We start from the raw sequence: 17,622 nt of genomic DNA, 5'->3' as shown, positions 1-17,622 counted from the left end.
GACACTGCTTCTGACCCAGGACAGTGGACAAGGTGCAGGGAAGACGTGTCATCCAGGAGGTGCTAAGATAAGAGGGAGGGTGGAGGGGTGTGGAGTGTATAGAGGGATGGAATGGGTGGGAATGATTTTATGCCTTTTCCTTTTTGACTACATCCCTTGTAAGGGGGAAAAAGCCTTGGTATATGTATGTATACTTACTTCTCTTCTGGTACCTTCTTCACTTTGTCATCCCACCACTCACTACCCTTCCTTCTATTCCCTCTCATCCTGCATGGAAGAAATGGAAAAGAGACAAGAAAACTTGCAAATGGCTAATGTACTTCAAACTAAGAAATGATTATGTAAAAATATGCAGAGATGAAAAGAGAAACTATAAAAAAAATAGTAGAAAAATGAAAGGAAGAACCCAAATTATTTTACAGTTATGTAAATGACAAACTGAAGAACAAACAAGAAATAGAAAAGCTGCGCCAAGGTAAATATGAATATACAGAAGAATTGGAAATGGCTGAAATTATGAACAACCACTTCAAATCAGTATTCACAATAGAAAACTCACCTGTCTGTGAGGAAGGAAATAGAGAGATATCCCCCTCAATGAAAGAAATAATTGTAACACAGAAGGAAATCAGCGACCAAATCAAAAACCTTGACGTCAGAAAATCACATGGTCCAGACGGAATTGCAAATTGGATACTGAAAGAATGCATGGAAGAATTAACAGATAAAATATACAATATAATTAAATTCTCACTTAAAGAAGGAAAAGTTCCACAGGACTGGAAGAATGGAAACATTGTACCGATTTATTAGGGAGGAAATAAGGAAGACCCCTAGAATTACAGACCGGTCTCCCTGACAAGCACAGTAGCAAAAATTTGAGAAAAGGTTGTCAAAAATAGATGGGTTAAACATTTGGAAGAAAAAAAAAGCTATACTGAATCCAAATAAATTTGGATTCAGACAAGGAAGATCATGTACAACAAACTTGATCTGCTTCTACTCAAGATTAATAGACATAATACAAGAGAGAGATGGTTGGGCAGACTGCCTTTCTGGACCTACAAAAAGCATTTGATAAGGTACCACACAATAAACTAATAAGGAAGATAGAGTCAATAGGTGGCATCAGAGGAAAATTATTGGAATAGATGAAAGACTTCCTGACTGGGAGGAAAATGAGAATAGTAATTAGAGATAAATTCTCAAATTGGGAAGAAATGAAAAGTGGTGTCCCGCAGGGATCAGTACTGGCCCCGATCATGTTTGCCATATACATAAATGACATGGATGAAGGAGTAGAGTGTTATATGAATTTCTTTGCAGACGATGCAAAAATACTAAAGAAAGTAAAAACTGAGGAGGATTGCAACTCATTACAAGACTTGGACAAGATCTGGAAATGGACTCAAAAGTGGGAAGTGAAATTCAATATCAAGAAATGTAGTATAATGGAATTTGGAAAAAGTAAAAACAGAATATCGAAAGATTATAAAATTGGTGAAGAAGAGGTCAAAAAAGTAAACTCAGAAAAAGACCTTGGAGTGATGATCAGCAAAGACTTGACACCGGATAAGCATATTAATGAAATAGTCGGAGAAACCTACAATTTATTGAGGTCAATAAAAGTGGCATTTGCCTATTTGGATGAGGAAATAATAAAAAACTACACTAATAAGACCAAAATTCAAGTACGCAGCAACACTATGGACACCCAGTACCAAAAAGAATATAAAAAAATTAGAAAGAATACAAAGAGCAACAACAAAACTGGCACCAACTCTTTCCAAAATGACATATGAACAAAGATTGTCCAAATTAGAATTACCAACTCTGGAACAAAGAAGGGAAAGAGGAGACTTACTATCTATAGAATTATGAAGGGAATGGAAATCTTAGATAAGAATGATTTATTGAAATGGGACAATGAATAAACAAGACACAAAAAGAAACTAATAAAAAGATAATTACAGAAGAGATCTGAAAAAATAATAGCTTCCCACACAGAGTGATAGATACTTGGAACAAATTAGACAAAGAAACAGTGTGTGCAAACACTATTCAAGATTTTAAGAAAAAACTTGATGCTGAGAGATACAAAGACGGGTCATCACGAGCATAGCTCCCATCCCGTATGTTACTACTAGGTAAATACAACTAGATAAATCCATACCATTGTAGCACACCTTGTCACTTCCTCTTTCAAGCACCCCCATTCTTCTTCCACTCCTACTTCCACTATCTCCCACACAGTCAGATTCTCCTTGTACTCCAGCTCCTTTTCCTTCTCATTTAAACATTTTGCTCAAAGCACCTCTCTTCCACCCCTTTTCCTCTTTCTCCACCTATCCTCCACCAAAAACTTATTTCTTATTCCCCCACTCTCCTAAGAACATGGACATCCAGAACTCTTGCCACTCTTTTCCTGGGTACCACTACATAGTCCATTAATGCCTTATTCCCCCACTCTCCTAAGAACATGGACATCCAAAACTCTTCCCACTCTTTTCCTGGGTACCACTACATAGTTCATTAATGCCTTATTCTCCCACTCTCCTAAGAACATGGACATCCAAAACCCTTACCACTCTTTTCCTGGGTACCACTACATAGTCTGTTAATGCCTTATCAACCACCCTTTATCTACCACCTTCTCTCATATATACCTATGCCTGAGTTTCTTCCTAAAGACTGTGTTAGCTATCCTCAACTCTCTAAACACATCTCCACCATTAACTCTCCACTGTGATTTTTAGCTGGTGCTCCACACTTTCCAGTAATTCTATGTATTAGTTCCTTCCATACTGTTGCATCAAGATTTCCCAATACCACTACATTAACATTCCTCCCAAAACTCTATGCATTTGTTTAAATCTGTCCAAAAAGCTTACCTTTCCTCTACACTTCTCACTACCAGACCTCTCCCTTTCACAGTCCATTAATCTTGAAGAAACCTCCTACCACTCCACCACACATTTTCCTATCTCTTCACTTACTAGTAGAGCCATTACTTCCCTTACTCATCCTCTCCTGACTCCCAACATCCCACTACACTCCCAAATTCAAAATCTCCCTTCACTTTCAACTTAGTTTCACTTAATGCCAACACATCCATCTTCCTTTTCATAAACATATTGCCTATCTTGTCCCATTTACTCACATGTGTACCACACCCATTTATATATTCATATATATAGATATGTGTAGATGATATTGATTAACCAAAATTTTGTTTTCAGTTTGAAATATTCTACTATAATCACTTCAGTGGAAGGAAGCTGACATGGTTACACCATTTATGCCAAGGTATGTGAATTAACTAGTCATGTTTTTGTTTTTGTTACAAAAATTGGTTTACCAGATTTAATCACTACAAATGGTGAGTATTTTCATAAGAATCAACACAATAAGATTTTAGTGGTGCAGAAATATAAATGGAAGACTTAGAATTGGCAAATGTAGTTATGACCAGAAATTAATTTCGGTAACTGCAGTTTTCATTTTCTTTCTTTTTAATTTCAGGTGAACTGAAAGTAAATCATAGCAAGAAGACTTACCTTATAACCATGTCCACCTTTCAGATGGCAATGCTTCTAATGTTTGAAAAGGTAGGGAATAATAATTTTCTAATGATGACATTCTCAAACTAGATTATAGGAGTAGTGTGTCACATAACAGTACTTTTTTTACTTCATGAAGGAACTGATCAGGGCCACCTGGCAGGTTCCTGGTAGATAAAAATCAGGTAGAATTATCTCCAAATGTCCAGTCTCCAAAGCCTGTCTTGTTGGAAGATAGAGTTGATGAAAGAGTATTGGGATGGTTTGGACACATGGAAAGAATGAGTGAGGAAAGATTTGTAAAAGAGGTGTGGAAGGCAGAGGTGGAAGGAGTGAACATGAGAGGGTGACCAAGGATGAGATGGATGGATGGGATAATAGGGGCATTGGAAAAAAGGGGAATATCTGTTGAGGAACGGGAGAACACAGAAAATAGGAGTGAATGGTTGTGTATGGATGATGTGATGCATGAAAGGGAGTGGGTGGAGGATTGGGGGTTGAGGGAGTATGTATTTACCTAGTTGTATTTTAAGAGAAGGGGGCTATGCTCATAGTGACCAGTCTTTGTATCTTCAGCATCTAGTTCTTAAATTCTTGTAAGGTTTTTGCACATACTATTGTTTCGTCCAATTTATACCAGACATCCAGGATTTTTTTTTTCCCCAAATCTCTTCTATAACTATCCATTTTGAGTTTCTTTTCATGGCCTCTTGTTTTTCTTTTGTCCCACTTTAATAAATCTTTGTCAAAGACTTCCATGCCTTTCATGAATCTGTAAATGGCCAGTAGATTGCTTCTTTCTCTTCTTTGTTCCAGGGTTGGTAGTTCCAGTTTGGACAATCTTTGTTCGTATGTCAATTTTGAAAGTGTTGGTGCCATTTTTGTCATTTTCTCTTAGGTTTCTTTCCAATTTCTTTATATTCTTTTTTGTGCTGGGTGTCCATAGTGTCACAGCATACTCCAATCAAGGTCATACATACATATACCAAAGGCTTTTTCCCCCTTATAAGGGAGGTAGCCAAAAAACAAAGGCATAAAAACCACTCCCACCCATTCCATCCCTATCACACTCCACTCCCCTCCATCCTATTCCCTCCCTCTTATCTTGGCACCTCCTGGATGACGGGTCATCCCTGCATCTTGTCCACTGCCCTGGGTCAGAAGCAGTGTTGCAAGACACAGCACATCCACAGCAAGACCGCCTCATTAAATTCCCCCCCCCCTCTTCATCCCCTCATGCAGAAAAGAAGATGGGGAGAAATCCCTTCGGGCTGCATCAAATTTTTCTCACACATACTTCCTCACCCCCCATCCCCCACCCATTCCACCCCATGCATCACAACATCATCCATATACAACCATTCTCCATTCACCCCTGTCTTCTGTCCTCTTCCGTCCTTCCTCAACAGACATTCCCCTCTTTCCCAAAGCCCCATTTACCCCATCCATCCATCTCATCCTAGGCCGCCCCCCTCATGTTTACTCCCTCCACATCTGCCTTCCACACCTCTTTTACTAATCTTTCTTCACTCATTCTTTCCATGTGTCCAAACCATCCCAATACTCTTTCATCCACCCTATCTCCCAACTTCCTTTCCACCCCTGTTCTCCTCCTCACCTCCTCATTTCTCACTCTATCCAGCCTAGTAACCCCTATCATACTTCTCAGGCACCTTATCTCAAACACATTCAAACTCCTTCTCTCTCTCTTATGTTCCATGTTTCTGCCCCATAGAGTGCTATTGGTACAATCACTCCTTCATACAATCTCCTCTTAGCATCCATTCCCAAATGTCTATTTCTCATTACACTTTTCAATTCACCAAGGCATTTACTCGCTTCTCTCAATCTACACTCTACCTCCACTTCCACCAGTCTCCCTTAATACTCACTTCCAGTCTGCTGCCACTTTCTCCCCTTGTACATCTCATCACCTTACTTTTACCCACATTTATCTTCAACTTTCTTCTTTCACACACTTTCCCAAACTCTGTCACTAACTTCCTCAATCCCTCCTCTGATCCTGCTACAAGCGCAGTATCATCAGCAAACAACAGCTGGCTTACCTCCCACTTTTCTCCAATTTCTTTAACCATCTCCAATACATGGCCAACCACCCTTGCATTTACCTCTTGCACCAACCAAACCATATATAAATTGAACAGCCAGGGTGAGATAACACATCCCTGACGAAGTCCCACCTTTACCTCGGACTACTCGCTCTCTCCATTTCTAATCCTGACACACACTACTACTTTCATAAAAACTCTTGAAGCTTCTAAAAGCTTTCCTCCTATTCCATATATCTGCAATACCTCCCACAGTGCCTTCCTGTCTACCCTGTCATAAGCCTTTTCCAAATCCATAAAAGCCCAAAACACATCCTTACCTTTTCCTATAGCTTTCTTACATATCTGTCTTACCACAAAAATCTGATCTACGCAACCTCTACCTGTCCTAAACCCACACTGTTCCTCTCCTAATCCTCTCAATCAAGACCCTCCCATAAGCCTTCCCAACTACACTTAACAAGCTAATCCCTCTGAAACTACTACACTCACACTTGTCCTCCTTCCCTTGTAAAGTGGAATTATACAGGCTCTCCTCCAGTCCTCCGACACTCTACCCTCTTTTAAACAAGCATTAAATAACCTCACCAGCTAGTCCACCATCACTGTACCTCCTTTTTTCAGACATTCTGCATGACATCCATCCAGACCAGGTGCCTTACTTGCTCTCATCATCTTAACAACTGCCTTCACTTCATCCTTCCTTATTTCTCCTCCATTTTCCTCACTCATTACTCTCATTTTCTTTGCACTTCCCACTGCAACTACCTTTCCCTCCCTATCCTCCTTCACATTTAGCAAATCCCTAAAATACTCTGCCCATCTTCCTCTTACTGCCTTCTCTTCCATTATCATATCTTCAACTGCACCTTTTACCATTTCTTCTCTATTTAATTTGCCTCCACTTCCTCTCTTAATTTCTTTCCAAAACATCTTTTTATTACTTACAAAATCTTCTGTCATACTCTTACCCCATTTCACATCTCTCCATTTTGCCTCCTTTATCTTATGCTTTACTTCTCTTTTCTTTGTACCTCTTATATGATTCCCTCATCCTATTTTGAAACCAATCTATGAAAGCTCTCCTCTTCTCTTCTACAACCTTCTTTGTTTCCTCATCCCACCACTCACTACCCTTCCTTCTATTTCCTCCCATCCTCCTTGTTCCACACACCATCTTTGCACACTTTTTGACTCCCTCCTTGAACCCATTCCTCCTCCACTCCTAGTTCTACTCTATCCTTCACTTCCTCCCACTCCTCTCAGCTTCTTCTTATACTCCTCCTTTTCTTTCTCATTTAAACAGTTCACTCTAAGCACCTCCCTACCTTCTGTTCTTTTCCTCTTCCTCCATCTATCCTCCACTCTCAACTTACCTTCCACCAAAAAATTATCTGATATTCCCCCACTCTCTCCCCTTAGAATATACATCTTTAACTCTTCCCATTATACTCCTATCTACCACTACATAGTCCATTAATACTCTGTCTACCACCCTACCATCTACCACCCTCTCCCATGTGTACTTATGCTTGACTTTTTTCCTAAACACTGTATTTGCTATCACTAACTGTTTCTTGACACATCTCCACCATCAACTCTCCACTATGATTCTTTCCTGGAACTCCACATTTCCCAACCACTCCATCTATTGGTTCATTTCCTACTCTAGAATTAAGGTCTCCCAATACTACTACATTGATGTTTCTCCCTAATCCCTCTATGCACTCATTTAAATCTATCCAAAAAGCCTCCCTATCCTATACACTTCTCACTGCCAGGCCTATATGCACTTACAAAAACCCACATCTCCTTTCTCAGTTTCACCTTCATCCACATTATCCTTGAAGAAACCTCCTTCCACTCCAGTACACATTTACCTATCTCTTCACTTACTAGTATAGCCACTCTTTCTCTCCCTCGCCCTCTCTTCACTTACTAGTATAGCCACTCTTTCTCTCCCTCGCCCTCTCTTCACTCATGAGAACTTCCCTACTACACTCCCAAACTCACACTTGCCCCTCCCTCTCAACTTAGTTTCACTCAAAGCCAACACATCCATCTTTCTTCTCACAAACATACTGCTTATCTCTTCCCTTTTAGCCTCATCTATACTACATCCACACACATTAAAAGACCCAAACCTTAGGGTACTGGTTGGAAAACTCCTAGACCCTCTTATGTCTTTACTTTTTTAGGAATGTCCCCTGCGAGGCTATAGGGAGAAGGATGCCTAGTCCTAATCCCCGTCCTGTTTTTGTCGCCTCTTACGATTCAAGTGGGAATACTTGGTGGCAGCATTCTATCACCCACCACAGGTCGTATCAGTGTGACTAATATTATCTTTATCATTACCTCATCCAAGTAGTTAAAGGCCACCTTTATTGATTTTAGTAAATTGTAGGTTTCTTTGACTATTTTGTTAACATGTTTGTCTGGTGTCATTTTTTTGTTAATTACTCGTAGGTCCTTTTTCGGAGCTGACTTTTTTTTTTTACTTCCTTTGTACCAATTCTATATTGCCCTGATCTATTTTTACTTTTTTCAAACTCCATTATACTATATTTCTTGATGTTGAAGTTTACTTCGCATTTTTGGCTCCATTCCCATTCTTCGTCCAGGTCTCTCTATAGTGACTCACAGTCTTTTTCTGTACTTACTTTCTTTAGTAGTTTTGCAGCATTTCATATAACATTTTACACCTTTATCCATGTCATATATATATATATACATATATACATACATACATACATAGATATACCAAGGTTTTTTCTCCCTTACAAGGGAGGTAGCCAAAAGGGAAAAGGCATAAAATCATTCCCACCCATTCCATCCCTGAATACACTCCACACCCCTCCACCCTCCCTCTTATCTTAGCACCTCCTGGATGATGGGTCATCCCTGCACCTTGTCCACTGCCCTGGGTCAGAAGCAGTGTCGCAAGACACAGCACATCCACAGCAAGGATGCTTCATTAAATCGGCGACCCCCATCTCCGTCCCCCCATTGCATTAAAGGAGAAGACGGTGAGAAATCCCTTCAGGCTGCATTAAATTTTGCTCAGACGTACTACCTCACCCCCCATACCCCCGCCCATTCCACCTCATGCAATCACAACATCATCCATATACAACCATTCTCCATTCACCCCTGTCTTCTGTCCTCTCCCGTCCTTCCTCAACAGACATTCCCCTCTTCCCCAAAGCCCCTTTCACCCCATCCATCCACCTCATCCTAGGACGTCCCTCATGTTTACTCCCTCCACATCTGCCTTCCATACTTCTTTTACTAGTCTTTCTTAACTCATTCTTTCCATGTGTCCAAACCATCCTAATACTCTTTCATCAACCCTATCTCCCAACTCCCTTTCCCCCCCTGTTCTCCTCCTCACCTCCTCATTTCTCACTCTATCTAGCCTAGTATCCCCCATCATACTTCTCAGACACCTCATCTCAAACACATTCAAAATCCTTCTCTCTTCCTCTCTTATGTTCCATGTTTCTAATCCCTCTGAAACTACTACACACACACTTGTCCCCTTTTCCCTTGTAAAAAGCAACTATACAGGCACTCCTCCAGTCCTCCGGCACTCTACCCTCTCTCCAGCAAACATTAAGTAACCTCACCAGCCAGTCCACCATCACTGTACCTCCTTTTTTTAGACATTCTGCATGGCATCCATCCAGACCAGGTGCCTTACCTGCTTTCATCATCTTAACAACTGCCTTCACTTCATCCTTCCTTATTTCTCCTCCAATTTCCTCACTCATCACGGTCATTTTCTTAGCATTTCCCACTGCAACTATCTTTCCTTCCCTATCCTCCTTCACATTTAGCAACTCCCTAAAATACTCTGCCCATCTTCCCCTACTGCCTTCTCTTCCATTATCATCTCTCCATCTGCACCTTTCACCTTTTCTTCTCTACTTGATTCGCCTCCTCTTCCTCTCTTAATTTCTTTCCAAAACATCTTTTTATTACTTTCAAAATTTTCTGTCATACTCTTACCCCATTTCACATCTGCTCTCCTCTTTGCCTCCTTTACCTTTTGCTTTACTTCTCTTTTCTTTTCTTTTCTTTGTACCTCTCATATGACTCCCTCATCCTATTTTGTAACCAATCTGTGAAAGCTCGCTTCTCATCTACAACCTTCTTTGTTTCCTCATCCCACCATTCACTACCCTTCCTACTATTTCCTCCTGTCCTTCTTGTTCCACACACCATCCTTGCACACTTTGTGACTCCCTCCTTGAACCATCCCCATTCCTCCTCCACACCTAGCTCTACTCTATCCTTCACTCCCTCCCACTCCTCCTTCAGCTTCTTTTTGTACTCCTTCTCCTTTTCCTTTTCATTCAAAGAGTTCACTATAAGAACCTCCCTACCTTTTGTCCCTTTCCTCTTTCTCCATCTATCCTCCACTCTCAACTTACCTTCCACCAAAAAATGATCTGATATTCCCCCACCCTCTCCCCTTAGCACATGTACATCCTTAACTCTTCCTATCATAATCCTATTTACCACTACATAATCCATTAATGCTCTATCTACCACCCTTCCATCCACCACCCTCTCCCATGTGTACTTATGCTTGACTTTCTTCCAAAACATTGTATTTGCTATCATCAACTCTCTTTCTAGACACATTTCCACCATCAACTCTCCACTACGATTCTTTCCTGGAACTCCACATTTCCCAACCACTCCATCAATTGGACCATTTCCTACCCTAGCATTAAGGTCTCCCAGTACTATTACATTGACATTTCTCCCTAAATCCTCTATGGACTCATTTAAATCTATCCTAAAGGCCTCCCTTTCCTCTACACTCTTCTCACTGCCAGGCCCATGTTCTCTTGTTTCTCTTTTGTCCCATTTTAATTGGTTGTCTCTATCGAGAACTTCCATCCCTTTCATAATTCTGAAAATGGTCAACAAATTGCCTCTTTCCCTTCTCTGCTCTAGTGTTGACAGCTGTAATTTCTCCAATCTTTGTTCATATGTCAGATTTGATAGTGTGGGTTCCATTTTTGTCGCTGCTCTTTGGATTCTTTCTAATTTTCTTTTATTTTGTTGTTGTTGTTGTAAGTGCCCACATTGATACAGCATATACTAATTTCAGTCTTATGAGTGTATGTATGTATGTGACAAAGACAATGAGGTCTTAAAAAGCTTCACATACTTTGATAGTGTAGTACATAACACTGCGGTGGGTCATGCCAAGAAGTTCTTTGAAAGATTGGTATGGCCCATAGTGTCATGGACTTTCTCAACCAGAGTGCATTGTGCCCACAAGTTGTGTAAGGTAAAGGGACAGAGACTGTCACGAAACTTGAAAAATTGTAAGAGTTTGTTAGCCCTTGTAGAATGCCTCTACAGCCCAAAAACCCTTTATATTGATGTCCGCCTTATTCCAAATAAAGTATATATGAGGGTATACGAATGTGCTCTTGGACATTACCTTTCACAGTAGTGAGGGAAAAGGTTGAGTATGTGCAAAGGATGGAGAGGGAGAGTAAGGGAGTGTGGCACAGGGGAGGAAGGGTAGGGTGGACAGTGACACCTGACACACTCCAGTTAGATGGTGGTGCAAAAGGTTTATGAGAGTCCTGAATGTTGTTGTATAAGTTCTTTTTCACACCACCTTTGTAAAATTGCACTATTCTGAAACCTTGAGATTTAATTTCATGAAATTTGCTGGAGCAGTGTACATGACATTGTTGCAGGAGGACAAAGATCTAAATCTCAAGTCATTTGTGTTTCTCGTCTTGCTGTAAGGCTGTGAGAATTGTGGGGTATCACAGTTATGACTATATCAAACCAGTGATTATTCTGAAATTAAAGATCAACTCTGATTACTTGGGCATACTCCCCTGACCCACTCACAGGGTTATCTCCACAAGAGACAACCCTCAGTGTAAAGTATGGGAAAATATGAAAGGAACATCCACAGGATTCATGACTGGAGTAAATCATCTAATCCTGCTAAGAGCTGTTTGGAATGGGAAGGGTGACTGCATGGGGGCTTGCTTAGGAAAATCATGAGGAAGAGAGTTAGCATGTGAGAGAAGTGATGCAATTTCTGGTGTATGAATTGTTGCTTATGGTTATGAGTTGTATTTCTTTATTGCGTACATGTATGATTGCTTCTCTTTGGAAATCTTGTTAGTTTATTGACCTGGGCAATAAATGAATTATTTGTTCTTTATGTTCTTATAACTTATGGTGATTTATCTAATTCCAGGTGGATTCACTAACTTGCAATGAACTTCAGACTCACACACGATTAAATGATGAACAATTTTCTAAGTACCTTCAGTCACTTATTGATAGTAAACTTTTAACAACTAATGCTCAGGTAAGCTGTATTTCTTCAAGGCAGACTGTGTTATTCTTTTTGAATATATTCTAATTTGAAGTATATTATTATGTAAACAGTATTATACAATATTGTATAATAGTGAATTAAATGATGATTAAAATTACCATCATAATAAATAGAATTAGAAAACAAAATATTGTTACCTTTGTTGTGTTACCTCAAATTTAATGATGTAAATGAAGTGGCCTTGCTGTGGATGTGCTGCATCTTGCTGCATTGCTTCTGACCCAGGGCAATGGGCAAGATGCAGGGATGACCTGTCATCCAGGAGGAGCCAAGAAAAGAGGAAGGGAGGGAGGGTGGTCAATGGGAGTGGAGTGGGTGGGGATGAAATAGGCGAGAGTGGAATTATGTCTTTTGACCTTGGCTTCCTCCCTTATAAGGGGGGAAAAAAGCCCTTTGTATATGTATGTATGTATATATGGTGATAAAGAATAAGGAAGTTGTTTTAGGTTTAGAAGGTTAAACTGTGCAAGTAATGAAGATTTTGAGATGAGCAGTAAAAGAAAAGCAAGGAATGTTATATAGAAAAATTCGTAAAGCTCTATTAGATATACATACATACATATACCAAAGGCTTTTTTCCCCTTACAAGGGAGGTAGCCAAAAAGAAAAAGGCATAAAAACCATTCACACCCATTCCATCCCTAAATACACTCCACTCCCCTCCACCCTCTACCCTCCCTCTTATCTTGGCACCTCCTGGATGACGGGTCATCCCTGCATCTTGTCCACTGCACTGGGTCAGAGGCAGTGTCGCAAGACACAGCACATCCACAGCAAGGCCGCTTCATTAAATCGGGGACCCCCCTTCTCCGTCCCCTCATGCTGACGGGGAGAAATCCCCTCATGTTCATTCCCTCCACATCTACTTACTAGTCTTTCTTCACTCATTCTTTCCATGTGTCTAAACCATCCCAATACTCTTTCATCTACCCTGTCTTCCAACTCCCTTACCACCCCTGCTCTCCTCCTCACCTCCTCATTTCTCACTCTATCTATCCTAGTAACCCCCATCATACTTCTCAGACACCTTCAAACACATTCAAATTCCTTCTCTCTTCCTCTCTTATGATTCATGTTTCTGCCCCATACAGGCTATTAGATGTAAGAATTCAAACTCCTTTTCATTGTATTCAGGAACTAAAGGGTGAATCTTTGGTAAACCTCAACATGGAATACTCAAACAAACGTACCAAGTTCAAAATCAGTGTACAAGCTGCTCGTGAGCAACAGCAGGAAGTAGAGCACACACATTCAGCCGTTGATGAAGACAGAAAACTTTATCTACAAGCTGCCATTGTTCGCATCATGAAAGCAAGGAAACTACTCAAACACAACCTGCTCATTCAGGAGGTAAGATTATGGTAGTTACTGGGTTTAATCTAGCATTCATCCATTGAACATGGTTAGATGCAACAAAGTTATGTCGTAGCACATTTGCAAAATAGTACTGATGACCCACTTTCGGAGAAGAATAAGCGAAGATATAGAGATCTGTATATTTCGATCACTTGCTGTGATCCTCTTCAGCTGAAGAAGGATCACAGTAAGTGATCGAAATATACAGATCTCTATATCTTCGCTTATTCTTCTCCGAAAGTGGGTCATCAGTATTATGGTGAGATGCTTGATAGGTGTTGATATCCCTACTGGCAGATGGCTATTTACTTAAGGGGCAAATTTATATTATCTGTATACCCCATCTGGGATATTGGCTGCATATTAGTTTGCAGTAAAATTTACACAGTAGCATGCAGCAGATACTTTAGGGACTATATGGGACACCCCTACAGACCAGAGCCACACATTTTGTCTATGTTAGAGGAAATCTCTGTTCATAGACATAAAATGCTACTTTGTTGTACAACAACAGTGATGTTGCTCACACTAGTGCTGTGATGTAATTGGAATCATGCTGGTCTTACAATCACTTAGTTGTAGGTTCGAGCCCTGCACTCCCCTCCAGTTCCCACCAGGGACTGTTACATACCCCAACAGTCCAATTACATAATTGGACAATGGAGATTGCTTTGGCCACAGCTATGCACCTCCTGGCATTGACTACCTTACAGCAAAAAACAACAAGAAAGCAAACCTACTTAATTCATACAGTGTCAGCAGCATACGTTATATGCCACAATTGTTTTATGGTTTGAGCATCAACGGCATACGTCATATGCCGCAATTAGAAAATTTGCCAAAAATAGGCATTATATCCAGGGTCAAATCTGTGGTAATGATCAAGTAGCTCTATCCATTGGCTATAAAAGGCACCTAAATTATTTGATTTATTGACAAAACTGGCAACCTGGTAGCAATTATTTGGGGGTAACTTGGGGTATAAAATCGGCCTGTAGGACGTAATTTTAGGCAATTCTGGTGTACAAAACGAAGTATGAGGAGGTGAAGTTGTACTTTGACAGGCAGGTGCTATTTAGTATCTATTCAGACATATAGAACTGTCAATTTCACACTGCCAATTTTCTTAATAAATGTGTAATACAAAATATGGCTGGGCAATAATGGTGTGATGGATGCTCACAAAAATGTTTACCAGAATAATAGGAAACACCACAATCACCTATCCTCTATGAAATTATTAGAAATAAAAAGATACCAAAGAATCAATTTACCACATAACAAAGTGATAAATATTTGCCAAAAAATCCACAAAAACTATTTACAATCATCTTTTCCATAAGTGTCAGACTATTATGGATGACTGTACATTGACTTGAAACATCATAAATGTCAAATTCCTTCACTCTCTGAAATTCTAACGAAGCTTCCCCCAAAAAAATACAACCTCGTTCAACCCATGTGAGGAGCGAAAGAAAGTCTACGGATGTTCTACCAAACTTTTAAATGCATATCTCGACAAAATTGACCCAGTTTCTCCACTTCTAGGCTAAGGTGAATCAAAATAAGCAAGATTTGTTGGTTTTACATAATTTTGAGTTTATTTAAGCAATAAAAAAAATCTATTTTGGCTCCGACACTGGGGGAGTATATTCAACATTTGCCTGGCAATATACGGGTTAAGTACCTCATAGGCACTAAGGATAACAGCAAGAAATTCTAATAACCACCTACAGGCAATTCATAAGAGCCACAGCATAGTTCCCAACAATCAGCAAAATAAACATAAACAATTTACAAACTCTACAGAATGGAGCAGAGAGAGAACAGGATGCACTAAAACCATCCTTATTGAATAGCTACATACATACATATACCAAGGGCTTTTTTTCCCCTTATAAGAAGGTAGCCAAGGTCAAAGGCATAATCCACTCCCATCCATTTCATCCCCACATAATCCACTCCCACTAACCACCCTTCCCTCCATCTTTTCTTGGCTCCTCCTGGAAAAATCCTCCCCATAGAACATCGTATAAAAATGGTAGGAACATAATTCTGCACCAAAAGCTAAATATCACACACAAGTACCACAAACAGAATGCAAAAAAACAAAAAACAAAAAAACATATCAACAGTGCATTATTCAAGCTCCCATAACACAAACATGCACAATAACACCAAAAGATGGATGGCCAATTATCTGGCAGGTAGGAATGCTTATGTGTCATATAATGGCCAATCATCGCACATCAGAAACATTAAGAATGGAGTACCACAGGGCTCTGTTCTATCCCCCACGCTCTTTAATCTATACATGCATGACTTACCCACACCAGACACCTCAGAAATACAAATCTCTTCCTACGCAGATGACATAACAATCACATGCACACATCATAACACAGACAAAGCTGCAGAAATAATCCAGCCATACCTTGATACACTCAACACATGGTTCATCACAAACAGACTCAAAATAGCTCCAACCAAATCTACAGCAACACTTCTCACCAACTGGACAAAAGAACACAAATACATACCTCATCTCTACATCAACAACACTCTAATACCACACACAAACACACTGAAAATTCTTGGTGTAACATACAATACATCCATGTCTTTCAAACAACACATCACAAACATAAAAAACAAATGCACACCTAGACTTAATGCATTTAAGTCAATCACTGGAACAACATTTGGACAAAACAAAGAAACTAATACAACAATATACAAACAATGCAAATGCTCAGTGATGAATTATGCGAGTCCTGCATGGGCTCCTAATCTCAGTGAGACACACCACAACACCCTTCAAATCATACAAAACAAAGCCCTAAAAACAATTACAGGCTGCATAAATACAACACCTACAGACCATTTACACCATGAAACAAAAGTCCTCAAAGTCAAAGACCACCTTGACATGAGAGGCACACAAACACTTGCCGCAGCCACCACAAACACATCACACCCACTATACTACATAGCAGAACACCCACACACACCAAGAAACCTGTATTACACACAGATACTCTCTTCTCTTCCTCCACAACCACCAAATACCAGCCTCCGGAAACATATTCATAATCATATCACTCACCGCTCCATTAACACACTGAAAGACAACACACTGCTGCATGCCAGACCCCCTGATATCCACCCTTCTAAATCCTCTCTCCCACGAAAGGACAGAGTCCACCTGGCCAGACTGCGGTGCGGCCACCACCCAGCAATTCTAAGCTACCAGAAGAGGCTGGATAACCGCATTGTGAACAGCTGCCCAGGATGTAACATTTCACCCCATACCATACAACACATAATGGAAGACTGCATTATACACAATCATGCACGCAAACAACACAACATACACTCTCTAAAGGATTTGTGGGAAAACCCAGTTTCGGCTGTGGCATTCCTTGGGGAGACGGGACTGCTCGGACAGACAGTCTAGGGAACGACAACAACAACAACAACTTACCACCAATACCACACAAAAACACATATACACTTAGATCACTAAACAAGCCCTTCAAGGTAGACCATCAAACTCGTTACTTCATCAACAGCCCCCAGACATAAGCCCCACAGAAAAAAATCCTCTCACACCTGATAAGAACTACATACATACATATACCAAGGCCTTTTCCCCCTTACAAGGGAGGTAGCCAAAAAGGAAAAGGCATAAAATCATTCCCACCCATTCCATCCCTGAATACACTCCACACCCGTCCACCCTCCCTCTTATCTTAGCACCTCCTGGATGACGGGTCATCCCTGCACCTTGTCCACTGCCCTGGATCAGGAGCAGTGTCGCAAGACACAGCACATCCACAGCAAGGCCGCTTCATTAAATCAGTGACCCCCCCGTCCTCTCCTCTACATTAGTATATCTGTACTTAGGACACCAACCAGCCTTAAGACAGTATCAACACAGAATAGGCCTGAACACAGATTCAAACTGCCCCAATGCAACCACCACAGAGAAGACACAGAAGACACACACTCAAGTAGATATCGAAGCAGGACATCTCGAAAATACACTCCAGACCACTATCTAGTAATTCGCAGATGAACAATTTTGGAACCAACCATCCTCCACCTAGTTGTTTACACATAACAAGAAGGGAGTTACATAGATTGAGTGACTGACAGTGTAACCATCTTTGTATCTTTATTTTATTTTTTTCACAATCAGTGACAATAATGGAAGAAAAAATGAATATTATAGGGAAAAAGAACCTAC

The 17,622-nt window shown here is 40.4% G+C and overlaps 1 protein-coding gene across 2 annotated transcripts in view; it reads left to right on the top strand.

The window, feature by feature from the left end:
• The window catches only part of Cul2 (cullin 2), a 63,807-nt gene that overhangs the window by 37,324 nt on the left and 8,861 nt on the right, over positions 1 to 17,622 (top strand). For both annotated transcript variants that reach the window (XM_076176088.1, XM_076176087.1), the window contains exons 12-15: positions 3,240 to 3,306; positions 3,523 to 3,608; positions 11,874 to 11,987; positions 13,152 to 13,367. In XM_076176088.1, coding sequence (XP_076032203.1) covers positions 3,240 to 3,306; positions 3,523 to 3,608; positions 11,874 to 11,987; positions 13,152 to 13,367 — 483 coding nt within the window. The remainder of the gene's footprint in view (positions 1 to 3,239; positions 3,307 to 3,522; positions 3,609 to 11,873; positions 11,988 to 13,151; positions 13,368 to 17,622) is intronic.

The sequence above is a fragment of the Oratosquilla oratoria genome, chromosome 38 (genome assembly GCF_046742065.1).
Source record: "Oratosquilla oratoria isolate Oo_2021 chromosome 38, ASM4674206v1, whole genome shotgun sequence".
Taxonomy (NCBI): Eukaryota; Metazoa; Arthropoda; class Malacostraca; order Stomatopoda; family Squillidae; genus Oratosquilla; species Oratosquilla oratoria.
This window is presented reverse-complemented; position numbering and strand designations above follow the sequence as displayed.